This window comes from Agelaius tricolor, unplaced genomic scaffold (genome assembly GCF_023055355.1).
Source record: "Agelaius tricolor isolate 1412-34295 unplaced genomic scaffold, bAgeTri1.0.p SCAF_35, whole genome shotgun sequence".
In the NCBI taxonomy this organism is placed as follows: Eukaryota; Metazoa; Chordata; class Aves; order Passeriformes; family Icteridae; genus Agelaius; species Agelaius tricolor.
Window position 1 is genome coordinate 5,367,862 of NW_027269295.1, and position 27,092 is coordinate 5,394,953.

At 44.3% G+C, this 27,092-nt stretch overlaps 2 protein-coding genes across 3 annotated transcripts in view; both read left to right on the forward strand.

Moving 5' to 3' along the window:
* GRB2 (growth factor receptor bound protein 2) overlaps positions 1–16,128 on the forward strand; it is a 55,333-nt gene extending 39,205 nt beyond the window's left edge. For both annotated transcript variants that reach the window (XM_071452555.1, XM_071452554.1), the window contains exons 3-6: positions 5,318–5,415; positions 9,809–9,931; positions 12,250–12,418; positions 13,789–16,128. In XM_071452555.1, the coding sequence (XP_071308656.1) occupies positions 5,318–5,415; positions 9,809–9,931; positions 12,250–12,418; positions 13,789–13,974 (576 nt within the window). In that variant the 3' untranslated portion in view covers positions 13,975–16,128. The remainder of the gene's footprint in view (positions 1–5,317; positions 5,416–9,808; positions 9,932–12,249; positions 12,419–13,788) is intronic.
* Positions 16,129–17,345: 1,217 nt separating this feature from the next.
* SLC25A19 (solute carrier family 25 member 19) lies at positions 17,346–26,454 on the forward strand. Its single transcript, XM_071452588.1, has 7 exons — positions 17,346–17,509; positions 17,612–17,757; positions 18,251–18,406; positions 19,101–19,271; positions 20,065–20,248; positions 21,392–21,522; positions 22,748–26,454. The coding sequence occupies exons 2-7, from the start codon at positions 17,632–17,634 to the stop codon at positions 22,946–22,948; spliced, it is 969 nt and encodes a 322-aa protein (XP_071308689.1). The 5' UTR covers positions 17,346–17,509; positions 17,612–17,631; the 3' UTR covers positions 22,949–26,454.
* The last annotated feature ends 638 nt before the right edge of the window (positions 26,455–27,092 follow it).

Sequence of the window (27,092 nt, forward strand, 5' to 3'; positions counted from 1 at the left end):
TACATCTAACTAGAGAACAAGTATTCACAGCCTTAAAGGATGTCCAAACATGATACTGTAGACTTTGTTCTGAAAAATGTGGATATTTTGCATTTCCTATGTGTTATCATGATCAATTGAATTTAAGGAAAAGCCTAAAATATTTCAGCAGTTACATGCTCTTGAGTCACCCTAATTGTCCAGTGTATCTTTATGTATTGAAAGTTTGTCGTTAAAATTAACTGTTCTCTGTGCGATGAGTAAATCAAGAAAAGAAAAACTGATTTGCTCTAGTCTGAGTCACAGTGTCATTTCCCCAAGTTTCCTTAAGATGCCATTCCTGCCTTACAGTCACAGGCAGGATTCATTTGTTCAACATGAGGATGAGACAGGAGCTGCAGGTGACCAGGCCATGTCTTGGGTTGTCTTTTCCAAACCCTGAAGAAATGAATTTTAATGTCCTGTGGTGCCATTTACAGTAAATTTGCAGATGTGAGAAACAACACTTCACTTTTTAAAATTTTAAAAGGTTTATTGAACCTCAACAAGGGACTGAATAAGGAAAATGGAGAGCACTGTGTGCTTAGCTGCAGCCAGAGGCACTGTGACAACCCCACTGTATGCTGTTGGTAAACCAGCCCCAATCCCTGCTGTTGGTAATCCAACCCCTTGGAAACTGGTGCAGATGTCACTCTTCAGACCCAGCTCCTCCTTCATCCCACCTCTCTGTGCAGTCCTTCCTGCTCAAACCCTTCTTATGGTCAGAGATCAACTTTCAACATTACAAAACTTTTATATAAAAGAACCAGATCTTAACAGAACTTCTTACATACAACATTTGCAAGAGCCAACGTCACACTATGCATTTATTACACAGAGAACAAAAATGTTTTCTGTTGGGCTGTGGTGAACTTGCTTTGTTGAATCCAGACAGTTTCCCTTGAAGCAGTTTTTGCTTGCTGGTTTATATCTAGTTTGTAACTCTCAGAGCAGAAAAGGGGCCATTTTTCTCTGAAATGAAAAGCAGTGTTAAAGCACCCCTGCTTTAACACCCTCTTTGAGGGTAAGAACCCTGCTGCCAAGGGCTGTTCCATCCTGGGACAAGTAATTTCCTGACTTAGAAATTCTATTGCAGAATTTCTCCCTTTGAAATATTAGTTCACTTTATAAATTTTAATTCCTGCCCTAGTTTGAGTGTCATGAGTGCTTTCCTTGGATTTTTTAGACTTTGAGAATGTTTTTAATGTACTGCTTTGTTTTCTTTGTGGCGTTGTCAGTGTGCCTTTGGGGAGGAGAGAAACTGCATTGGCAATAACAGGTGCTACTGCAGCAGTTGTGTTACACTTTCTGTTTCAGTTAGCACAGTAAGAGTCCCAAAACCTTGGAGTTCAGGGAAAAGAGGAGTTTCAGCCAAAACTCAGAGCCCTCTCTGAATAAATTTTTTTGGGGGTTATCTCTCCAAAACCGAAGCATGCTGATTAATTTGCCTAAATTCACAGCATGTAATATTCAAGGCATTATATTTAGTTTCATCTTTGCATATGGGTGTCAGCTTGACAGCTGAGACAGATCTGCTTGTTATGTTCCAGTTTAGTGCCTTGTGTTCCTAACAGTGGTTTGGTTTTGAGAGGTTTGGGACTGGTGTACAATTCCCAAGGGTGTGCTTGGAAATACTCGCTAGGTATGGAATTGAACATGGCTGGGGATGATTGTTCTGTGTGAACTGTTCTAGCTGAAACTTGGGAACTGCCTTGCTGCAACTCTTCTGTGGTGCCTCTTCCCCATTTCCATGGGAACAGATGGGCTTTTGTTGATAAGAGCTGTCATCAAACTGGGAAACTGCCGGGTGCAGTTGAGCCACTTACTGTAAAACAGGGCTGACTGCGGCTGAGGACATCACATGGCAGCATGGCTTCAAATGAAGGGGATAAAAATATCCTTCCTCCTTCCTCCTCTCAGGCACAGATGCCCCAGTGTGAAAGGAAGAGTCACTCTGGCATAGACCTGGTTGGATCTATGGCAGCCATGGAATTGGATGCAGAGGAGTGCTTTAGGTTTTGACCTACCCAAAGAGCAACAGTTTTGAACAGTTGATCTGAAAAAGTGTTTCAGATTTTTTGCAGACGTTGAAGGCTGTCCAGTTTGGAGCAGTGAATCTTTAAAGTTTCATTTTGTTACTTAATTTATTTGTGGTTTTGTTTTGTACTTAGCAAGTTATTCAGAGCAAAATCTAGTGATGCATGTGGTACTTAGATTAAATTTTGTAGCTTTGGTAAGTCCAAGGAAATCTTACTGTAATTCAGTTAAGAATAATTATTTTTCTTAGAGTAATAGCACTGTGTTTTAATATCCAGATGATACATTTTAATATGATTTATTATCTGGAAGTCACTTGGAGATATAGAATAGATGGATTTACTGGGTGCTTTTCATAAAACGTTTTGCAGTAAAATGGTTTAATTACTTAAAGTCAGTTCTTTCATTTCAGTGGATTTATGATTTAAAATAAGAGAGCAGTGTCAGATGTAAACATCAAAGACAGATACATTAATGCACAAGATTCCTATGTGTGTTCCTGACTTTTTAGTTACATTTCATTAAAGGGTGTTAGTGGCATAATTTTTTTTGAAAGCTGAATTTTTACAGGACTGTTCTGCAGTTTTCATGATAATAGCTCCATAACTTCATGAGAACTACCAGAATTCCAGCCTTGTGCCTATGACTGCAAAGTTGTCCTGAATTTAAGGCACTTCAGTACAAATCAATTTTGCTTGGCTAAGCGTTGGGGGCAGCTCCAGGGGTGTCTGACACTGTCAGAAGAAATGGTTTTGCGGATCTGTGTTGTGGAGATGACTCCTGCTGAAATGGTACGGGAACATGGAGCTTTGGAGAGCAAACTGTGTGTTCTGTTCTCTCTGGAAGAGCCAGAAAGAGGAACCCAGGGGTGTTTACAGGGTGAGTGTCTGTGCATGAGCTCTCCGGTCTGTAACACAGGGCAGGGATCCCTGGCTGCCTGCCAGGGTGTGGATGGAGCTGTGACAGCTCGTTAAAGTGATCCTAGAAAGGACAACGGGCTGCGAAGATAGCGTCAGCCTGGGGGTGTGAGGCAGGAAAAGGTCTTGGGAGCAAACACAGCCGCTCATGGGGACCTGTGGAGGGCTCATCACTACAGCAGAAGTCCCGTGAACAGGTTGGAAGTGCAGATATGTAGGCAGTTACCTTACCCTGCCTTTAATCAGCTGGTTTTTATTCTGGTCACAAAGCTTTAATGCATCCCTCAGCACTGCTCCCTCGCTGGCGTTTGGCTTCAGGCCAGGCATTAATGAGTACCCCAAGCCCGATGTGATTTGGCTCCTCCAAATCTATTAGCATATCTTCAGAGCAAGATAAAACTCATTAAAATACTTTACATTTGGGCGTTAGAATTAATGATAACTTTTTAATACCTGCGGCCGAATCCCCAAAACTGTGGCACTGTCCTTCAGGTGAAACTACAATTTACCCATCCTTTCTGGAAAAAGAACAGACTGCCAGATCCCTTAACTGTTCTCTGATGGTGATGAAATGAGTCTTTAGCACATGAGCTTATCAAAGCTCATGGGAGATATCTCTGATAAAGGAATGCACACCATTGTGTAAGATTTGGTTTATTAGAAATCATATTAAAATATGTTGTGTTTGAGTTGTGTTCTGTTGTGCTGGACTCTAGCGAAGGCAGCTTGAAGTACAGAACAGCCCCAAATGACTGATTCTTGGAAGCTATGTGCTGACATCTTTACATGACTGAGTTACAGATCTGGGCTTCAGCTCATGCCCTCCCTGGTCTCTGCACAATTCACTTTTACACACCTATTTTTGATCTCTGTCGTCCCTGTTCAGTCTTCCAGAACTCCTGCTGGTGTCTCTCCCTGTATTTCATGCTGAGGAATCAGTCCCTGCTCAGGTTGCTGTCCCACAGCTCCAAGGCAGACCAGCAGACATCAGCTGATCCAGGGCAGCTCTCCATGTGTGAGCTCTCACCTCAGAGCTGTAACAGAGCCATGCTTGAACTGCTCATGACCTGTGCTCAGATGATGCCAGCTAAAAGACTGAACTCTGCTGTGCATGCTGGAGCAGTGCTTGTACATAAATGCATGGAAGCCCAAAGTAGTAACTGCACTAAAGACAGCTTGAATGTTTCATTCACATATAAGTACTTGGGATCTTTTAAGTGTTAAAGCCTCTTCAGCTGAAAATATCCACAAATTTGCCTTAAAGATGGTTGTCTTTGCTCACCTAAGTTCTGCAGATGTGGCCCTGCTGCTGTGCTAGCTCTCCAGTGGAAGTGCTGGCACTTGGGGAATGTACATCCCATCAGCCTCTTCCCTTGGGAGTGAGGAACATCCAAGTGACTATTAGCCCCTGTAATTTGCTGAGGAAGCTCACATTTTGTTCTCTTTCATTTGCCATATTTCATTTCAGTAGGTTTTGAGGTTTTTGTTATACATAGCAGTCAGCAGTGAGGCAGATCTAGGGTGTTGGTATGTCACAGTTTTGAAAGGCAGCAAGCACTGATCTTTAGAGTTTAATTTTCTAATGCATTCCAGTCAGCTGTAAGAATGAGACATGCACTTGCAAATTTTTGTCTGGTTTTACTTTTTCTTTTTTTTTTTTATTTCCTCTCACCACCCTTGAAATAAAGAAATGTAATGGCATAGCAAAAGAGTTAGTTTGAGGGTTTGTTGGACATCTTCACCATAACTCTGTGTGTGTAGTATGTGATCTCTGGATCTGCATTCGTGTTTCTTTCTCTTTGCATTTCCTCATCTTTCTGCATTGAGGCAATGCTAATCATGTGATACTTTTGTGACTTGAGGCTTTTTTTTGTGTTGACAAACACAAAGTCATCTTGAGGAGAGGTAGTTTCAAACAATAGCATGGTCTTATTTACAGAACATAATACAATATTGGAGGCACTGCTTTCAGTCAGTGCACCAGACTTGCCTATTGCAGCGTACCAGTTGACAGAAATTCAATGAAAAATAAAGCATCGAAGTTTTTAGAGCAAGTATGCTTTGAAATATCAATTTGTGCTTTTTAAAACTATCTTTTTATGTGGCTCCTCTCTTGTGACTCCTGATCTTTCATTCACGTTCAAAATTACAGCAAGAAAAGTATCCCCTTCAAAAATAAAAAGAAGGAACTTTGTTCATCTACATTTGCTGTTTGAATGTGCTTAACTTTATTAATGTAAAAACTGCTCAATACAAATGGGAAGAATTAACCTGGTACCTTCATCAGTCTTGCTTGTATCTTGAATGTATCTCAAGCTTAATTTTTGTTTGCTCCCTTCCTTCAGGTTTTGAATGAAGAATGCGATCAGAATTGGTACAAGGCAGAACTCAATGGAAAAGACGGCTTCATTCCCAAGAACTACATAGAAATGAAACCCCATCCGTAAGTAGAGCTTTTGGAATGGGCTCTCTTGGTCTTACTCTGGGCATCCTCACAAACAGAAGGATGGTTTTCTGCTAAAATTTTACCTCATCCACTCAAATGTACAGACAGATAAAGGATAAGTGGTGAGTTGTGTGTCTCTGACTTTAGTGTTTGCTTTAACTCCTCTCACAGTAGCTGCATGGCAGGGTGTTTTGGGAGGCTTTTCTGGGGCTTGCTCTGGTGGTTTTTACGGTCAGACAGAGCAATCTTGGAGTTAGCAGCCATAAACCAGCAGAAAATCCTTAAGTAGTGAGTTTGTACTACCACTGCCCCAGGAAAAGTGTCTGTGTTCTTGTGATGATTCTCAATTTTACTTACAGAGCAGCTAAGAGTAAAAATCCTGGCATTCACAGCTCTGCAAAAGGTGAAAGGTATTTGGAGCTGAACTTGTAGTATGTCTGTCACATCCTGAGTGTAGAATCACAGAATTGTTAAGGTTGGACAGGACCTGTAACAGTCATCTGGTCCAACACCTTCCTCACAAAACAGGCTGACTTCAAAGTGCTGTTACACAAGTATTGTTGCCTTGAACTGCTGCTCCAAAGAGCTGTGTTTGAGTAACTACTTCAAACCTTTCCCCCTAGGTGTAATGAACCCAGCCTATGAAAACTGTAGCATTTCATGATTGGGTATTTTCTTTGTGTCAGTTCATGTGTTTCTGCTGTCTTCTGCTAAACTTTGGTTCTCCAGCCTTTGAGAATCCTGCAAAATCTGAACAAGAACAGCAAGCTCTGGGTAACAGATTCAAAGGGAGGTTTAGGAGGGAGAAGCAAAACCTGTAATCAGGGGTTTTACAAGAAGCTGTAGCGTTTCATTTGCTCACAAAAACTGATGATTAATGTAAGTGTTGACTGTCATTATATAATGAAGATATTGCAGTTAAATGCAATCAAGAATTATTTTTCTAAAGGCCCTTTTGAAATAGCAGAAGGAAGCTTCTGAGGGCCTGGCCCCAAGAAGGAAGAAGTGTCTTACTTTAGGGCAGCCAAGTGGGAAGTGAAGCAAGGACACACAAGAAAATTCTGAAAATTTTTAAAGCCTTGTTTTCTGTAGTAACATGTCTGGTTTACCCTGATTGTACCAGTCCACTGAGGATCACAAATCCACATTGCAATGTCTCTCATATTGATTTGATGCTTGTACCTCCTCATGACAATTTTCCAGGCATTTGAGTTATCTTGCCATGATGTCTCCTATGATGATCAGTGTATTCTTTGATCCTCCATGGAGTTTTGTTTTAGAGGAATAGAGCTGTCAGTTTTTCACTTTTTTTTGCATCAAAAGGGAATTAATATTTGAGCCTGCAAGTGGGCGAATTTGGTAGTGGTTTTTAAGCATAGTTAATTTGATTTTATCTGAAGATGTTTTAAACTGCTGATGGCATCTGGATGGAAGCAGTGTCATGTGTCAGCAATGCTGGGAGTCTTAACTACTGCATTTTAACAACCCTAGGAAATGATGCAAAAGTTTTTATAGCATAATGTTGGCTTAGCTGTAGTGCAGACCTCTCTAGTCATACAGGTCATACAAAAAGCAAACTGCAGGCAGCTGAGCAGTGAGAAAGAGAATGTTCCTTTACTCAGAGTATCATCAAATTGTTTTCAAGAGGTTTTGGAAAGAAAGCAACTGAATATGGCTTTAAATTCTGTCCTAGGATCCAAAACTTAAATCTTCCGAACTGCACAGCTGGTATTAAATGCCATGTTTCTCCTTACTTTTATTTTGCAAATCTTGCAGATCACTTTGTAACTCCCAGCAAATGAAGCTGAAAGGAAAATGCGGCACTTTTTGGTGACCAGATTTACCTAGGGATTAACCTGAAGGGTTAATCTGAATTACCACCTCAATTAACAAAGCAAAGACTGAGCAGAGTTAGGCAGGACAGAGAAGAGCTACAGGAAGCTCTGGGCAGGGAAGTTACGGTGAAGGCACAGCAGCACCTTGCTCTGGAAGGGGGCAGGGGAAGACTTTGCTGTTTATGAAACACAGCATGGATCTGATCCAGGCTATCTCAGGTCTTTGTGTTTGTTATCAGCTTGTCCTGGGGATATTGCTGAAGTCTCACTTTGCAGCATTGTAATTTCTGTGGAGGAACTCGGCCAAGTGAGATGATTGTGAGAAGTGAAGCCGAAGGAATTGCCAAAGTGCCGATGGAGGGGAGGCTGGAAGCGATGAGAACCTGTGCTGTACAATCAGTGCAGCTCCCTCTGGCTGTGCAGCATCAGCAGGATTGCCTGCTTTGCTTCTGCAGTGCTGGCAGGATGAGTTTCACCTGCGTTACAGAGCTTGTTGGAGTCAAGCCTTATCAGGCTTACCCTTCAGAAGAAAAGTTGTGGGAATGTCATTGTCACTTTGCCTAATTCTCCACAAGTGATTTTTGACATGCTGTGGTGTTTGTTAATTTTTTCAGACATTCTGTAGCAAATATATATGCACAACAATTCTGCTGCTGTACAACTGTGTTCTTAAGTAGACAGTAGTCCTGCAGAATAACTTTGTTTCATCTCAGGAGTTTTCTGTTCATTTAATTCAGGTTCTTTTACCCTGGCTAATGTGGTAGTAAAGCTACAAAACTGCAAGGAAGCTTAAGAATTGTGAAAGATTTTTAGTCTTTCTGTTCAAAGTGCCTTAGAAGCAGCTAGCAGCAGAAAACTTTCATAGTTTGCCATTGTCACTTTGGAAGTGTTATTTCATTTAAAAGAATAGTACACTTCTACTTTGTAGTGATTCAGTAAAATTTAGGGGGAAAACAGGTGAACTGTGGAGGCTTCAGGAAGGATTCTATTAAGCTCTTTCAGGCTTTTCTTCTTACTTTATAGAGAAAAGTGGAGTTGTTTTTTGTTTGTGTTTAAGATGAAACTGTTGCATGAGTAATTGAGAATTATTTGAGAACCAAACAGGATTAAGACACTTTGTAAATAAGAAATATGGTGAGATATCTAAAATCATAATAAAAAGCTTGCTTCAAGCAGCATTTGGCAGAGAGAAAATTCAGGACTTCTTTTTCTTTCTGACAGCAGTGCCAAAAGCCCAGGAAATTAAATACTACCTTTGATTTCTGAAGGAGTTTCACTTAATAGTTTCTCCTGGTTGATTTTTGTGGGCAGCAGTGTGCAGTGAGGGGCAGATGGGTCTCCTGTGGTAGTCTGCCACCACCTCACCTCAAGTACCAAGAAGCAGCACAGGTGCTAAGCCACCCAGAATGTACAAAATACCATGAAATTCTTAACCACTGGGAATAGGATGGTTGAGGGAGGAAGCTTTTTATTCCAGGGGATAAAAACACAGCAAGAGTTTCAAGCAAGTGGAGTATGTTTGGTAACCAAGTAATCAGTCCTTCAGCTCTAGAGGTAGTTTCCCCTTACAGAGATCTGGTGACTTCTTGACGTCACAAGAGCTCCAGCTTTTCTTAAGAATGACTGTTTCAAGGATTCTGCAACTCCTGCCTTGTTGCTGCAGCAAAACCTTCACTGCAGACAGTGGGCTGTGTGAGTGGAGCTCTTGTTATGCAATGCTCTCCTCTAAGGTCAGTCATCTGCGTGGGTGTGGGTGTGATAAGTGCTGCTGTCCTGTGTGATCTGTTCCTCAGAGCTGAAAGCTCTGCTTTTTAGCTGTGAAGATGCTTCTGCTTTTCTCATGCCATGTGACCTACCACTTATCCCTTCTTTGCCTTTAATCTTGGATTAGTCTAGAAAATGCAAATGTAAATGGGGGCAAGGATCCTGTGACCAGTCTGTTGGTCGGTGCTGATGATCTGGTGGCCTGAGGTAGGTTCAGCCTTGGTGTCATGGTCAGCCTGTGGCTGGTGAGAATTTTGGATGTGGTTTCCATGAGGCTGCTCCATCATGTGACTCTCCTGTGAAAGCTGCTGGATTGTCCTGCCTGTGGGAGAAAGCAAGAAAAGAGGCTCCTGAAACTAGTGTCATCAGCATCTTTTCTGGAACAGAATCCATGCCTAGCTCAGCACTGCTCTGCAGTGGAGCAGAGAGACCTTGAAGGAACTTTTCTCACTTGGTCTGTAAGTGCAGTCCTGGCACCTGCCTCAGCTTTCTGACAGATGATACTTGTCTTGGACCATAGGACTCTGGTAGGGCTCAGAGATTGGACTCTGGGCTGCAGGAGCAAACAGCTGCTGGATGAAGATACTGATTCTCTCTGCTGCACTAGATGTGTCTTAGCACCTGATCTGAAAGAGACAAGAAATTTAGATACAAAATGCACTTTCCACATGTGCAGGATGGGGCAGTGCGTAGACAAGATTTTGTTTCCGGAGCTGTGGTGTTTCTGGCTATTCCATGAATGGATTAAAATTCTTAACTTTTCCTATTGTTTGCTTTTCCTCCCCACACAGGTGGTTTTTTGGAAAGATTCCCCGAGCGAAGGCTGAAGAAATGTTGGGCAAACAGAGACACGATGGTGCCTTCCTCATCAGGGAGAGTGAGAGTGCTCCTGGGGACTTCTCCCTCTCAGTCAAGTAAGTCATGCCCAGGAGCAATTGTGTGCTAATCAGGCATCTGCTGCTCCTTTGGACTGGTGAGTAAAGGGCAGGTGATTGTCAGCCCTGAGGAGCAGGAATAACCTCACAGATGCCCTATAGCATTCCTGTTCTAGTGACATTTATTCCCTCTCTAATAGAACAAACATCTTTGCTCTGGTTTTCAGTGAGCCCACAGGACTGACCTGGTGGCACGTGGCTCACACAGGCCCAGGCAGTGTCTGGTGGCCTCTCTGTGGATCCCATTCCTCCCTCTTACAGCCACAAAGCACCCAATGTGGACAACTTCCCATCCTTCTTCATTCCTCCTCTGCAGTGCAAGTTATTACTTCATCTTCCCTCTGTGTTGTACATTTGCAGGTATATTTTTTTCTGCTTGGCACATGCTTTGGTAATATTCCCACTGACTAGCAACTAGCACTGCACATGGAGCTGTGAAACCAGAGGTCCATTTGAACTCTCACAAGTATATTCCACATGGCTTAGGAAGAAGTTCTTCTCTTTGAGGGTGGTGAGGCTGTGGCACAGGTTGCCTATAGAATCTGTGCCTGCCCCATTCCTGGAAATGTTAAGTGCCACATTGGACAGGGCTTTGGAGCAACCTGGTCTAGTGGAAGGTATCCCTGCCCATGAGAGGAGGGTTGGAATGAGGTGGTCCTGATTCCCAACACAAGCAATTCTGTGATTCTCTGATCTGAAGTCACGCAATTAGGGCTATTAGAAACTTGAAAAGATATGTGAAGTAATTTAATGTAGGATGGGGATGGGAGGGAATCTGTCCTCAGCAGGTTGATTTTGGCTTTTTTGGTTTTTTAATTATTTTCTGCAATCTTCCCCTTTTCTACCATAAATAATTTCTTAGAATTCTTACAACATTTTTATTATTCATGTGCAATTCCAGCTGGCTCTGTTTTCTGTGGCTGTCAGTGATCCGTCTCAACAAGATTTGTTTCTTTTTTTCTGGTCATCTTTGGTTTGTAACCAAATTTTTGTCCTTCTGTACAGCAGCACTGAGTCATGCCAGCAAACTGGATTAAAGCCACTGATTTTAGAGATGTTTATGTTTCTGTCTAGGATAGAGTCATCCAGGCTGGAATATTAGATATGAATGGAAGCTTCAATTGCAGAAAGTGCATTCCTTTAAGAAACAGAAAGTTACAATGGCATAGCTGGGCCTGCCTGTTCAGCCTGGTGTTGCCATCTGGTGGTAATATCTCAGTTGGGTGGTTTTTCCTGTGTGTATAATTTAGGAAAGTCCTTTTCCTAAACAGTGATCTGTAAGATTTGGAATGGTGAGAAGCTCAGAGGTTGAGGAAGGCAGAGCAGAGGCAGCACCCAGGGTTTGTTTCAAGGCAGTGTCTGCTTTCCCCACTCATGTATAGGAGCCATGCATGCCAAATGGGAACAGTTGTCTTCTGTTTTCAGTGTTTTAGGCTGAAGTAAAATTACCAATGTGCCATTCATCTGGAAAATCCCAGTGGACCTCTCCAGAGTTTCTCTTTATTCAGAGTAAAACCATTGGAAATGTAGCTTCAGGTGAATGCCATCATTTGTCGGAAAAAACACAGAATTTGTCTGTTAACACAGAATTGAAGTTGCTGGTTTATGTGTGCAGCATCATCTTTGAACACTTTGGGATTTGAGGGGGTTTTGTCTGTTACGTTTTATTTTGGGGTGTTTTTTTAAAGAACAGAGAGGTCCTTTTGTTTCATAAGAGAGCCTTTTGCACAAGTCCATTCTGGTTGCCAGAGGAACCAATTCTGCCCTCCCTGTGACAGTGTTTTCCCAAGAATTTGCCTGTAATGGAACTGGTGGTTATTTGTTGCATTCTTGCACGTAGGAAGTGGTGCTGTGGGAGGGAGGGACTGGGGCTGTGAGAAGCAGAGGACCATGGCAAGAGTAGCACAGACTGAGAGTGGCTCGAGTCAGTTGTGAAACTGCTGGGTGTGAAGAGCCTAAACCAAAGTGTTTGTGCTGTTTATCTGGCAATTCTGCGTTTGAGGATGTGAAGTGGAAAGCACCAGGGTGCAGCTGTGTTGCTGTGACCTTGCAAAGTCCCTGGCATTTGTCTGTGGGACTCTGCATCATCTTCATCAGCACAGGTGATGGCATATGTAACATACATCAAGAAATACGTGTGATTCCTGTTGTGGGATTGTAGCTGTGTTAACAATGTCATTGACAGTTTTCACTGTGCCCTGAAGGACCTTCTTGTTCCAAACTGTGCTGATGATCCCAGAAGGAGTTCCCCATGGCAAATAATGTGCTCTTTTGTGTTCTTCATTCTTTCCACACAGGTTTGGAAATGATGTGCAGCACTTCAAGGTGCTTAGAGATGGGGCTGGCAAGTATTTCCTTTGGGTGGTGAAGTTCAATTCTTTGAACGAGCTGGTAGATTATCACAGATCCACATCTGTCTCCAGGAACCAGCAAATATTTCTCCGGGACATTGAGCAGGTGCCACAGGTAAGAGAAGTGTCCCTATAGAATGCCCTGGTCAGGCAATTGCAACCACAGTCTGAAGTGGGATTCCATTTTAGAGTAAGAAAGAAGCTGATTTTTTTACTTGTGAAAGTGAAGATCCTGCAGTCAAAATTTTACTGGTAAATAAGCTGCATTCTTGTGCAAAGCCTACCTGCATTCCTGCTTTCCCTGGAGTTGAGGCAAAATTATTGTTGCTGCTTGAATGTTTGACTTGTTTTAATGCTTATAGATTCTGCTGCAGGAAGATAATTTGATTCCTGTGACTTAAAAATGGATTTGCTCCTGTTACAGGGCACAGTTAGAAAGGGTAGGGAAGTGCTGGGTTAATAGTTGGATTTGCTGATCTTAGGAGGTCCTCTACAACCTAAAGAATTCTGTGATTCTGTTCTGATTTATACCTGATCATAGCCAAAGCGCAGCCCTCAGTGAGGCTTGATACTGAGCTCTCCTGAAGAGGTGGTTACAGCATATGGAGCATCTCTGGTTTGGATCTAGCCAGTGTGAAGAGAATCCAGAAAGTCTTGTGAAGTGCCAGCAGGGCAGCTTGTGTATATCCAGCTCTTTAGTTTGTTCCATTTCCCAGGTCAATCAGAGTGTTGTATTTCATGTAACTGCATGTTTTGTCAGTTCTGGGTAGATCGTTTTGCTTCCTTGTACAGCATTCTGCTTCTAGCCTGAAGACAAGGGTGTGGCATTTGTGCAGTTGTCCAGGTGCCACTGGCAACTTTGTCACAGTCTGTCTGAACTTAACACTTGGCTCTGCACCATCAGGTCAGGGATAAACAGAGGGTGAGAAAACAGCTGGCTGAAAAGGACAAGCATGAAGAGAACTTCCTGGCCTCACGATTTTAAGACTGCAAATGTATTTTAAATGAACTGTTAGCTTTTCCATCAGAAAGGAAGACTTGCTGACCAGGCAAAATGTTCTGTGACAGAAGAGTTAAGGAAAATGTGTAAAATGTCAACATCCAGTTTTTAGGGGGAACTTTGTGTAGATCAATAATATTTGTGCTGTCAATTATGAAAACAGGACAAGTAAACAGCAATATTACTGTATTGCTATAGAACACAGATTTACAATAGGCCACGAAGAGTGAAAAATACTAGAAAAACATCAGAATCATCTGCTGTGTTTCAACTCAGAAACTTGACCTTTTTCTGAGGTGTTCTATAGCCTGTCCATTACTGTTTTAGCACCTTGTTGCAGCTGTTGGGAGCTGGCTTGCAGGGAAAGGGAGTAGCCCAAATGTTTATTGTTAATCTTCAGTGTAAGACAGCTTCTGCATGCAGGAGCATGTGCCTGGAGTGCTGTGGGTGATTCTCACTGTGTGTGTTTCTTGTTCCCCTTTCAGCAACCAACATACGTTCAGGCCCTGTTTGATTTTGATCCCCAAGAGGAAGGAGAGCTGGGCTTCCATCGCGGAGACTTTATCCAAGTCCTTGACAATTCTGACCCCAACTGGTGGAAGGGAGCGTGCCGCGGACAGACGGGCATGTTCCCACGCAACTACGTGACCCCAGTGAACCGGAACATCTAGAGAGAAATATTAGAGATTATTTAAGGAAACCAGAGAAACAGTAAATACACATACAGAGCCTAACTGCAGCCAGTGACCTAAAAATCACACGGCGGTAAAACCAGAGTCACCTGTCACCGTGAGGTGATCCTCCTTCCCTCAGAACGGAACTTCAGGGGCAGGGGGAAGAGTTCAACTTACACACCAAAACTTATCTTAAAGGAAAAAAAAAAGGAAAATAAAAAAAGGAGAGAGAGAGAGAAAAAAAGAAAATAACAAATTTCCTCAGCTGCTCCTGGGTTATCCCCTTTTATTCACTCTTGTTGCGAATGAGTGTTTTAAGGTCACTTAAGGTCTCACCACCACAACTCCTCTTGTTTCCCCTTCCTCCTCTGTCCATCAGTGCATGAATTTTTAATGCCATATAAAGTCCTAGCCAATGCAGTTAAAGGAAAAGGGAGAAACTCTGCTGGTATTTTCTCTCTCTGCAAACGGTCTTCATTTGACATGAAGGGACATGAGAGAAGAACCAAATCCACAGTCCTGCCTTTAAAAAAAAACAAAAATCATCAGTTTCTGCTTTTGCCTTCAACATTCAGCATTTCTTGCCTGGGAAAGATGAGGTGTTAATCTAATTTTTATTGTCTCTTCTCCTTTGGCACTTTCTTCTGAAGCTCAGCAGCTTCCAAACAGAGGAAGGGAGAAGAGTTGTGTGGCTTTTTGTTCTCTTTTTTACTTTTGAGTCACAGAGCTGCTTTGAGAAACTCCAACGTACAACTGAAGTCTATTAATGCTGTGCTGACAGCTTTTTTGTTTTTTCTTAAAGGTGTACGGTTGAGCACATTCTGTAATTTTTTCCATAGTGCCTTCCCCTTATTTTCTTTTTTATTATTTTTTAAGTTAAAAGGACAGTCCAGAGCTTTTCAGAGGATTTTTTTTCTGCCTATGTGTAAATAAATACTATGGGGGAAGGGGGCAAAGGAGGGTGGTTTTATCAATGGACACTTGAGAAAAATCTACAAACAGAGATGGAGCTTTAATCTTCAGATTTGTCTTACTGTTCAACTTCCCTTATTCCAAGGAAAATAAAATCAAGGCATTCAAGTGGCAACTTAGGCTGCTCAGAGGCGGAGAGCTGCAACCAGGAGCCTCAAAAGAAGTAAGAGAAAGGGGAAAGTTCTGATGAGGGAAAATGAGGAAGAATATTTTGGGGAGGGAGGGTTAAGGGGGGAATTTGAGAAATAATAGCCCTGAGATGTCCTACAAAATGTACATTCCTTTGGTGGAAAACTTCATAATGCAGAGAAACCTCAAGAAATAGTGCTTGAAAAAAAACTTTACGCTCTTAGTGAATGTTTCTACGTGATGCATGTGACCAGCCTGTCTCCTCGGCCTGGATAGGCAGTATTTGCAGTCGTGTTGCTCTTGAGAAGTGGAGTTGGCATCCCTGTTCTCCAGTCTCTCCTCCCTCCTCAGGTCAGTGTTCTGTTGAAGTAGCTCCCTGCCCGCTCCCATTCACAGCAGGCTGTGTGTGACTGTTCTCCCCACCCTGCACCCCAGGGCATTTCTGGTGGCCCTTTGCTCCTCACCAGAGCAGTGTGACATTAAATTGGACAGAAGGAAAGCAATCAGCCCGCAGCGCTCTCTGTGCCAATCTTCAGTTGCGTTGTTTTTCCCTTGGTGGCCGCTTGGCTGGATCCCTTCACCCCACCAACACACCCCAACCTGCAGCGGAGATCTCCTCCTGCCCTGCCTCAGCACGGGCAATCTTTTGTTGGAGGGTGCCTTTTTTTGTAGTGTTACAAAAGTTTTACTCCTGAGATGAACTCTGCCTTACACTTTGATTTTCCAGCAAATGAAAGAGAGAGCTACCCTGTAGAGTATTACTTTTCCCCCTCTCCTTGCTAGCTGTCACTCGTTTTCTTCCCACTTTGTAAAGTGATTGGAAAAGGAATCTATGGCATTCTACACCTGGACCATTTGATTGTTTCCTTATTTTGGAATTGGTGTATATCATGCAGCCTTGCAGACATATGTCTTGTGTGTGTATATATATTAAAAAAATTTTCTGTGTTTAAATAAAAAAAAGGCCTATGTACTTAATCCTTTAACTCTGCAGCAGCATTTGGTAGATAGTAATTAACTGTGAATAATAAATATACATTGAATTCTTCACTTGAGCATCTGTCTGTTATTTCAGTTAACTGACCAAGCTATGACTGAGCTTGTAGTTCAGACACTTCTGGAGCCTTTTGCTAAAACACGGGGGTGGTGTTGGGCTGGTGTGAGGGCAGCAGCCAGGCTCAGGCTGTTGTGGCTTTGAATCTGCTCCATCAGGGCCCTGCAGATTGTTTTCACTTCTGTTACCTAAAGAAGAACGGCTCTGTTGGGCTAACAGGGTGTGTGGGCAGCTCTCTGCAGCTTCTCCTCAGCCTTTGCTAATGGTCAGAAATACCTGTGAGCATGAATGGTGTAGTCAGTGTTAACAGACAATAGGAAAAGGTCTACATGGGAGTTTTCAGTGGTTTTTCAACAGTTGCTCTTAGTTATTATGTTTAAATACTGATGATGTCAAGATGGAAATGCCTGGATACTTCTACAATTAGTTCTTTATTTTTCTTTCTTTTTTTTTTTTTTTTTTTGTGCCAGAAGTTAGTATGGAAAATTTACTATGTGGTTTGAAGCGCTTAGCTTTTTTTGTAATGCTGTAGCAGAACATATTGCTCAAAGTGGTGTTTTACTGTAGGCTGGGTTGCTTAGAAAATCTCACTTTCCCTGTGCTTTATCGAGACAAAGTTTGTTGGTCTGTGGTTGTGCAAGGTGGAGGTGGCAGCGGGAGCAGTGCTGACCTTCCTCTCTCACAGCCCTGCCTTGTGGGACCAGAGAAGGGCAGCAGAGCTGGGGAGGACTCTGGATCCACGTGTGATGAGGCAGGGCTGAGGGAGCTGGGCTTGTTCAACCTGGAGAAGGGAACATCCAGGGGTGACCATTTTGCGCTCTACAGCTCCCTGCTAAGAGGGTGCAGCCAGGTGGAGTTGTGCTCTTCTCCCAGGTAACAAGTGAAAGGACATAACCTTAAGCTGCACCAGGGGAGCTTTCGGTTGGACATCAGGAAGAATTTCTTCATGGAAAGGGTGATTAGACATTGGAACGGGCGGCCCAGGGAGCTGTCACTGTCCCTGGGGGAAAGATTGGATGTGGCATTCAGTGCCATGGTTTGGCTGACAGGGTGGTGTTGGCTCACAGGTTGGCCTCCACTGTCTCGGGGCTTGTCCAGCCCCACCGGTCCGCGGTTCTGTGAGCGCCGCATCCCGCGCGCGGTGCGGCCGTGGGCGCCGTTCCCGGGACTGCATCTCCCAACGGCCCCCGCGGCGCGCAGGCGCAGTGCGGAGCCGGCGGCAGTGGGTGAGGCGGCGCGGCGGGAGTCGGCCCAGGGCCGGACAGCCCCGGTGCTGCCGGGCTCGGCTCGGGCCCCCCGCTGGTGGCTGCCACTGGCGGGGCCGGGAGCTGCGGGGCAGAGGGAGTGATGCAGAGGGGCATCTGTGTGTCCCGTGGGGTGAGAAGGGAGTTTGGAGTTAGGAGGGGCTGTGGGCCTTGGCGTGAGGGAGCTGTGGGGTGGGGGCTCGGTGAGGGCTCACGGCTCTGTGCCCCTGCCCAGGCTGGGGACAGCCGGCAGGCATGGTGGGTTACGACCCCGAAGGCAGGTGCGTGTCCACGGCGGAAGCGGCTGCAGCAGGATCAGCGTCTGGCTTGGTCACTAGGGTCCTCGTCAGCCCCTTGGACGTCCTCAAGATCCGCTTTCAGGTACCTCACTCGCGGCGTGCCTGGGGGCCGGGATGAAAGAGCAGCAGAGCTGATCGTGTCCTGGCTGAACAGGTCACCTGTGCAGCCAGAGAGCACTGAATCCCTCCTCAGGCCTCACCTACGTTGTGTACAGGTTATGCAAGGAAGTAGGGCTATCTTGTGTCCACTGCTTCTATTTATACAACTTAACTTGTGTGGGAATGGAATCTTGTGTTTCTCAGAGTTCGTTCTCCTTCTGTTTTTGTGAATGACTTACACTCTCTGACTGAATTTCACCATCATCCCTCCTGCTTATCTTTGTGTTTGTGCACATTTTTATTCTTTTAGAGCCCTTCACAAATAACATCCCAGTCAAATCTGAATGTGGTTCTGTGGGAAGACAGAATGTCATCCCTTAGCATTGGTTGGCTGACAGGGTTGTGAATTCCTGAACTGGACACTTGAACCAGTGTTGAAGGGTGAAATTGAAAATAGTTTCTCCCCTTTCCTCCAGCTCCAGATCGAGCAGCTCTCCTCCAGAAACCCCGCGGCCAAGTACCACGGCATCCTGCAAGCTGTGCAGCGCATCTTCCGGGAGGAGGGCCTGACAGCCTTCTGGAAGGGCCATGTTCCCGCTCAGTTCCTTTCTGTTGGCTTCGGAGCTGTTCAGGTAAGGGCACCAGGCATCACCTGGGCACACTGTGTATACACAGGACACTGCTCTGCTCCCTCAGACTGTCTGTGTTCAGGAGTGGGAAGGTTTACAGCTGTACAAAGCTGCTGAATAATTCCTAAGTTAATATTTCTGAGCTGGTTGGATAGACTGGAGCATAGTGAGAGCAAACTGAGCTCTGTCTGTATCTGGTGTCATAGATAAGCCCTCTCTACTCCTGACATTTGGCTTAGCTGCTCATGCCCCAAGCCTGGGCAGTTTTTTGCTTCATGCTGTCACCCTAAGGGCTTCTTAGGAAAAAATCAGTGAAGCTGATGACGGTGTTTTACACAGCACTGTTATGGTTTATTTGTAAGCATTAATGACAGCTTTAGGAGCAGTGGCTGAAAGGGTAAAGGAAAGCATGTCTGTGACTTAGCAAACACTCTTCTGGAGCCACAGAACATTTAAATGAGTTTTTCACGATTCTAAATGCAAGAATTAGCAGAAGTGTTGGACACCAGAGTATCCCAAGCATTCCCAGGGCTGCTTAGTGATTTTTACGTGGCAAGTTGGGGAGGACTTTTGAAGGACGTAGAAGGTGGTAACAAGCGGGGAGGGGTGGAGCTGTTGGTGAAATGAGAGAGGAGTGGGAAACCTGTGTGAGTCATAAGGATCGGCTTCCTGACCCGCGCGCTTTTGTTTCTGTAAGTTCATGACCTTCGAGAGCCTGACGGAGCTGATGCACAACGTCACCTCCTTCAAAGCCCGCGACTCCTTGGTGCACCTGGTGTGCGGGGGCCTGGCTGCCTGCACCGCCTCGGTCGCAGTCCAGCCTGTGGACACGCTGCGCACCCGCTTTGCTGCCCAGGGTGAGCCAAAGGTGAGGCTTAGCGTTCCATGTTGTCATCCATAGCAGTGGCAATGTTCCACAGGTCTGAAGGTGCAGGAGGTTTGAAAGCACATACAGCATTGTGGGTTAAAATGAAGGAGCAGGTGCTGTTATGGCCAGTGTTTACTCTGTTGCCAAGTTATCCTTCGTGCTGTTGACACAGCTTTCCTAATTGTGTTTTGGTGCTTCTGATGCAAAAAGGAGAAACTGCCCTTAACAGGATAACTCAGTTTTTTGCTTTGGCTTTTGGCTTTTTATAGAACCTGCTCCCCAGACTGTTGAACATTGCATTTTTGAAACTTTGCACATGCAGAGAGTCATGTTTAGATAATGATGGGGATGATACTTGAAATTAGTCACCTTTCACCTGTGCTTTGTGTTCTTTTTACACAAGAACTGGTCTCTGCACTAACTAGCTCTGTAATAATGGGATAGATTTGTATCAGAGCCATTTCTGTATTTAGCCTGCAGTAGAATTACAGTATGTATTATATTAATTGTGTTGCAGGAGTTAAAAACTGTTAAAAGAAAAATAATCATGTCTGTGATGCAGGTGGTCTCAGGACTCAGCTCCATACCTTGTTTCTTTTAAGTCACAGGGGGCTAGCAGAGAATGCTGTGAGGGTGTGAAAAATCACCTTGCTCATCACTTTGTGCTGAAGACAGACAGTTGTATTTTGGGCAGTGGGGAATTCCTATACCCATTACTGGGAAATGACCTGACCTTTGGTTGGCTGTTTTTAAGTTCACTGGAAAGTCACTCAGCCTCTTCCTTGTTGTACAGATTTACCTCAACCTTCGCCATGCAGTGGTGACCATGTACCAGACAGAAGGGCCTCGGACTTTCTACAGAGGTTTGACCCCCACACTCATTGCTATCTTCCCATACGCTGGTCTCCAGTTCTTCTTCTACAACATCCTGCAGCAGTTTTCCAAATGGGTGATTCCAGCTGAAGCAAAGAATGGAGGTAGGAACTTGGGACAGTGATGGTTGCAGTCAGGAGAGAAAGAAGATGAATGTAGTTTGGGTGACTGATGTAAGCTCTGTTAGTCCTTTCAAATTTTTTGATGTAACATCTGAAAAGTGTCTCTTATTTCCCACCTCTCATTTTTACCCCTGCAGGGAAATGCCAAAATAAGTACAGCAGAGTTTACAAACAGCTCCTGTTGTGCAGTAACTGTGATGGAAGTGGGTAGATGGGAAAGTGAAGTGTCACAGGCCAGGGTGCTCTTTCTTTAACAGGGTCACATTACTGATATTGTGGGAAGACAGTGCTGCCATAATCTTCTGTTTCATTAGTGCTGTGGGGACAGGACTCTTGGATTTCTGTAGTAAATATGCCTGCAGATTCCAGCTCAGCTGTTAGGGAAGAGGATTCATCTACTCCAATTTAAAGCTGCCAGGCTCTTGATTTGGTATTTTGATGTTGATTTCTAGCTCCATTGTAAGAGAACATCATCCTGATGCAACCTGCCACCTTGGCAGTTCTAGATACCTGTGCCTCCTTGAGCAAGAGGGATGCAGCAGCAGCATGAGTTTGTTCCTCAATGGAATTTCTTCAGAACTAGACTTTTCAATGTCTGCATATTTAATTTTAGGTGGCAGAGGCTGATGGTGGTTTTGTGCTGGGACCTCATGTTTGTCAGGAAAAAGTTTAATACAGAACTCATTTCCCACAAGCCTCTGAAATCATCAGGCAGTGTCAGCTTGAAACATTCCAGAATGCATCAGCCTGAGCAGTCATGGGTGCAAGATTTCCAGTGACCAGGCTTTTACTGGGAGGGCATGAAAACTTTCATCCACTGGCAGCAAGTTGTCAGGTGACTGAGGATTGGGGTTTATTGAGCAGAGCAAAACCCTAAGTCAGTGTAAAGGACCAAGAGGAGCTGGTCCTCTGATTCCAAAAGACATTGCAAGCCTAAAAAAATACAGCTTGAGATTCTTTGGCTGAAACTATTGCAGAAGAGGTGATGCAACTTCAAAGGACTTTTTTTGACCTTAGTTCTTGTGAAAAATGATTTTTAACTTACCTCTTATGATCTTTAATCAGAATTCCCTGATAATGCTCTTTTTTCCCTCCCTATTATCCTTTTCCCTTTCTGCTTCTCAGCCAGCGTTAGAAACCTTGTCTGTGGCAGCTGTGCTGGAGTGGTCAGCAAAAGCCTCACGTACCCTTTGGATTTGGTCAAAAAGCGACTGCAAGTGGGTGGCTTTGAGCATGCTCGGGCAGCCTTTGGGCAGGTGAGAAATGCTGGAAGTGGTGGATTTTCCTGAGTATGGGCTAGTCCAGTGCACTGGAATGCAGTGACAATCTACCAGTGGTACCTGTTGAGTTCATGTTTGGGTTGGGAGCTCCCAGTGAGCACTTAATGTGTCATTTAATAATGTGAAGTTATACATGAACATACTGGGTTTACTTTATGATAGGTCCCAGGAGGGACCTGTCCCACATACCTGTGCTCTGGCTTGTCATCCCTCCCCATCAATTGTGTCTTGGAGCTTGGGATGAGTCAGGCAGGCAAAGGGCTTTTGATTTACTTTACTTTTCTAGTTGCAGCTTGGTTTTTCTGATTCAGAACCAAATTACTAGCAGAGGATGACACTGGCTCTGTGCTGGAGTCACCTGGCTGTCAGGCTCCTCTTCTACAAATAATATTTTGACACAAAAAATAGGCACCAAGTGTTCAACATGTGTTTTGTGTATGAGGATAGCCTGAAATTCAAAACAAATTAAATACTCTGGTGTTCTTTAGCACCATTGTTACCACCTTGAAATACACTTGAAGACAAATATAGATCTTTCAAGGAACTTTCTTTTTTTTTTTTTTTCCCATGAAATGTGGAAATTTTCTACTTTCCTTAAAATTCCTGGGATCTGAGAAGGAAATCAGTCTGTACCCTAAGAAACTCTTGAATAGGATTTTGATGTCTCAGCCCATTACATTGGGTGCTTTTCCTCTTGCAGTAAGATACAAAATTTGTTCTTAGCATTGATGTTAAAGATGTTAAAACTTCACAGTGTAACATGACAACATGCAGACAGCTAATTTGGAAACTTCTAAGTGTTGTAGCTGTGTTTGCTTTCTGACAGAAAACTCAACATTTTGTCCTTCTTAGACAGTGAAGGGGATAGAAAGCAGCAGCTATGCAATCTGAAATAATGACTTCACAAACCTCTGCAATAAATTTAAAGTCAGGCTGTTGTTGCATGGAGAGGTTTTACAGCCATTCAGTGAATGATGTGCACAAACCATTACTGATGCTGTATGTCTACATTTCCTCTATCCTGCTCTCTCTACACTCTCTCTAAAAGTTTCAGTTAGTTATTATATTATCCAGAAAGGCATCTCCAGGCTGCATGTCAAGATAATGTTTCTGTGTATAGTGGGATCTTTGGGGATCTTTGTGGTTTTTTCCAGTTGTGCTGAAGTTTTCTTGTTTAACCTTGTTGCCATTTCTCTCCCAGGTACGGACGTATGGGGGTTTCCTGGACTGTGTGAGGCAGGTCATGCGAGAGGAGGGCCCAGGTGGGTTCTTCAAGGGCCTCTCTCCCAGTTTGCTGAAGGCTGCCTTCTCCTCTGGCCTCATCTTCTTTTGGTACGAGCTGTTCTGCAGCCTCCTGTGCACCATGAAGAGCCCTGAGAGCACGAAGAGGAAGGAAGGCTGAAAGGGATGTGTGTGGCTGCCTGCTGTTCTCCTCAGGAGGGGAGACTGATGGCCTTGCTCTGTCACGAGCATGTTGGAAATGTCAGGGCTCCCAGAGCTCCCCCAGCCTGTGGGGAATCACCTCCTGAGACCAAGCAGAAGGAGAAGGCAACTGCAGTTCTGCTGGAGACACTGAACTACTTGGCTGGGAGCCATTCAACAGAGCACTTTCCTTCTGTCTCCTCTCATATCAGTGCACATTTAGTGGTGAGAGGGGGAACAAACAGACCACTGCCTAGCAATTCCTGTGCTCTGGAAAGGCACCCAGTAAAGTGGGTGAATCCCTGAGCTTGTCCTGGATCCCAGAGAGGGGATTCTGGCCCAGCCTAGTGCTGCTTAACCAACCAGACACCATTTCCTAGCACTGCATCTGCACAGCTTTATTCCTTTGCTCAGTGCCTGCTGTTTCCACCAGACTCTTGTCTTGGTGTTGCACAGGTCGCTCTGTCCTGCTGGTGTAAAGTCCGGTAAAGCCACATAAATGCACAGACCCTCAGTTTTCCTTTGCTGCCAGCTGCTGCTTCTTGGTCACCACTTGCTAGCTGAGCATTCTCTGTCATCTTAAACACAGCATCTTCTCTGGTCATGCTGGATCAGACTTGTTTTTCCTTTAACTCCAGTGAACTTGATTGTATGCTGAATTCCCTTTTCCCTTCCTGGGTGTCTGGCCATACATCTCTTAGGGATTTGCAATGCCTCACTCACTTTTTACAAGCAAACTTGCATATTAAGAGCCCCATTCTGAGGGGATTCAACGCACAAACTGCATTTTTACTTCAGGGTGCTTTGCTTCAAAGCAGTGAGTAAACAAATGCTGTGTAAAGAAATAATTATTCTAAGCTGGAATAATGAAGGGAAAGTCCTGTGGAAACTAGTAATTTTTTATCATTATTTATTTAACAGCACCTCTGAATGTGTTTCTGTATTTCTGTAGTGGTCTCAAAATATTTCAGAACCTCAGTCCTGCACTGGTGCTAGCAGATGAAAATGTTTTGACAAGATTTGCTGAAGTGAAAGGAATGAACATCAAATGGGAATTGGTTGGCTGAGCGTGGTGTTTCACATGGATGATTGAATTAGAGATGGAAAAGTGTTTTTCTGGAGTTTCAAACATTTTATGAGTGGTTAAAAAAACCAACAAAACAACCTACCAACAACTCTGATTTATGTAACAGTGGAAAAGAGGAAAATTACTTTCTTCCTCCTCTTTTATTCTGTGTTTTTTCAAGCCTAGCAGGGTGTGGCTGGATTGTGTGGAAGGCAGAGTTCCCAGCCCTGCCATACAAAAGCACGTTAGTCATCTGCAAAGGGTGGATAAGGCAGAGCACTGCAGTTATTTGGAGGATGGTTTGATGGTTTTTTACACAAAGCTTTTCCCAGCTCTTTTGCAGTATTCAGGGTGTTAATCCCAAATGGTCTGGCCAGATTCCAGCGTGACCAATTCCATTCCTGACCAATTCCATTCCGTTGACGAAACTTGTCCTGGCAATTTTGAGCACATCAGCCTTGCTCACTTATCCTGAGCTATTGTGAGAGGCTGTTTTTAAAAAACAGCTGTTTCACTGGTGGCTGAGGTATCTGGAGAAATTCCTTGCAAGCCCAGGCTGAATAACTTTATGTGTGCTATGGGTTTGAGATCTTGGAGTACAAAGTGGCCTGCAGGTGACAGAGCTGTGTAAAATTAAGTTCATTCACCAGTGTCAGTGTCAGGCAGGAGGCCGATATGTGAGTCTTAAAGAGGGGAGAGAGAGATGCATATACTTTAAAAATGGCCATTTAGTTTAAGCAGAAAATGCAGGAAATGTGGAGTTTCTCCAAGTGCCTCAATCCTATTGTCATTTTCCTGTGTTATTTAGGCTCTTCTGAGATTCCTCAGAATATTCTTAATGATGTTTAGCCTTTGTTTATTGTTCACCTGTTGTTCTTGGAAAGACATGATAAGGAGTAATGAACTCAGCCTCATGACATCCTTCTGAGGGAGAGAAATGTCTCTTTTCAAAACACACACTAACAGGTTGGCTTTGTTACTGTCTTTTGTTGCTGGTGAGAGGAATGCCGTCATGGTTAGCAGGGACAGGCCAGAGCAGAAAATATTCAGTGCTGACCTAGGCTTCCTTAGGAAATGGGGACTCATCCATCCTGTCTAAACTTTGCAAGACTTGTTTTCCATTTTCTATCAAATAGCTGCTGCCAAACTACACAAAATAGGGGGAAACTGGTTGGGAACTCGGCAGCAGGAAAGAGCAGGAAGATCTGTACTCTGTTAAGATGACATTCCTCGAGGGTGCTGTGGAGCTTGAGGTGATGCTGGTATGGGCAGTTTGGCTGCTCCACAGAGGGCAGCACTGGAGAGTATGGAGCAGCTTTTCCTCTCTGGGGTCGTTTTTTCCTCCACTCTGCATTAACTGAGGTTGCCTCCACCCAGCAGATGGCAAAGCTGGAGTTTAAGTTATGCCTGTCTGGCCCAGGCTGTGGAATAGACACTCCCTGGTTGGAGGCTTTTAGGCTGCGAGTCACAAATGTTACAGGCCCATAAAGTCATCTGGGCTTCCAGTGAGAGATGTGACAACCTCAACAATATTAGAAGCTGCATCCAACAATCACTTCTTCACCTCTGATCAGCAGCATCTGTCCTCATAGATTTCTCAAGTGCACTTTGCTGGGGAAAGCACTGTAAGAGGAGTGTTGATTTCTCTGTGGGATTGAGGCTGAATGAAGCACTAGGTGGACAGATCTTATTTCTCAAGCTGCTCTGGCAAAACACATGCTGTTAGGAGCTAAATCTCTAGAATTAGAGGAGCAGGAGATGGGAGAGATCTGTGGTCACTTTGTTCTTCTTGTACTGGGGCAGATATGCTCTTGGAAGCTGCTGCTCCCGTTCAGTGTGAAGTGACTCAACATGGCAAATGCCTCACTGTGAGACTTGGCTGATTTTGGCCCTTGGGATTTCTTTCCAAGCTAGTCCTATCACCAGGGATTTGCCTGCAGTTCACCTCACAAGCTGCTCAGCAGTTGCATTTGTTTTCTTCTAGTGCCTTTTACCATGAGAATGTCCAAAAGCTCCTTAGCAGGCAGAGCATTGGTGAGCAGTTGTGCCCCAGTCGTTTGCAGCTCCACCATGCACTGAGCCTGCCTTGGACACACAAGCTCTGTGAGGAACATGCTGATTCCTGCAGTGCTGGCTGGCTCACCAAGTTCCTAGGACAGTCCCACTCTCAGGATACTCATCCAGAGCTGCAAAGCATCATTTTTGTCAAGAAATTAATGTTTTACAGTCGGGACTGGAATAGATGGTATTTAATTTAGATTTAAGTTTCTCTTGTGATGTAGAAACTGTAACAGTGGCATTTTGCTGTGTTGCCAGAGTGGATCTTTTGCAGCTGCTCTTTCCTGAAAGCATTCGGCACAACATGCACAGTGTGTGCCTACCTTTAAGACAAGATACATTAAATATTTTGTTATGCAGTAGCTGGATGCAGTTGATTTATTCCTTTCCTCTTTGTGCCTCTGCTGGACCCTGCAGGAACATCGTGGCCCTCCTGTTGCCTAAAAGGGAGAATAGTCAGGGCCCAGAGCATAGGGCAACAGGAGCCATTTGGATTTCCCATTGCTGGTTTGTAGGTGCTCCTCAGCCGTAGGCAGAACTGTACCCTTTCTGCTGGGTATCACTACTGAGAACTGCACCAAGAGGGATTAGCTAAGGGGGATTTTTGCAGCCCAGTCCCACTGCTGTGTCCTAGAGGGGCATTTGGAGCTGTGGTAACCAGTCCTGAGCATCACACCCCCGGTGGAATAGTTCAGGCTTTGTTTGTATCCAGCCAGGCCATGCAGTGCTACAGAAAATATTCCCAAACTGTTCATTCTGTGCTCCCTCAGCCATTCCCTGGTTTAGCAGCCTTTCTGCTCTGTGGTGAAGACTTCACCCCCTGTGGGGTCTTCCCTTATGAAATGGTTGAGATTTGAGAGAAAAAACCGTGAAGTGTGTTATATCACACTGAGCTGTTGTTGCAGTGCATTGGTTTACTGCCACTCCTCTTTCCTGACTTTTTTCCTACTCATTTTTTAATACCATTGGGCTGCAGCCTGCCTCTGGCCCGGAGGGAAGG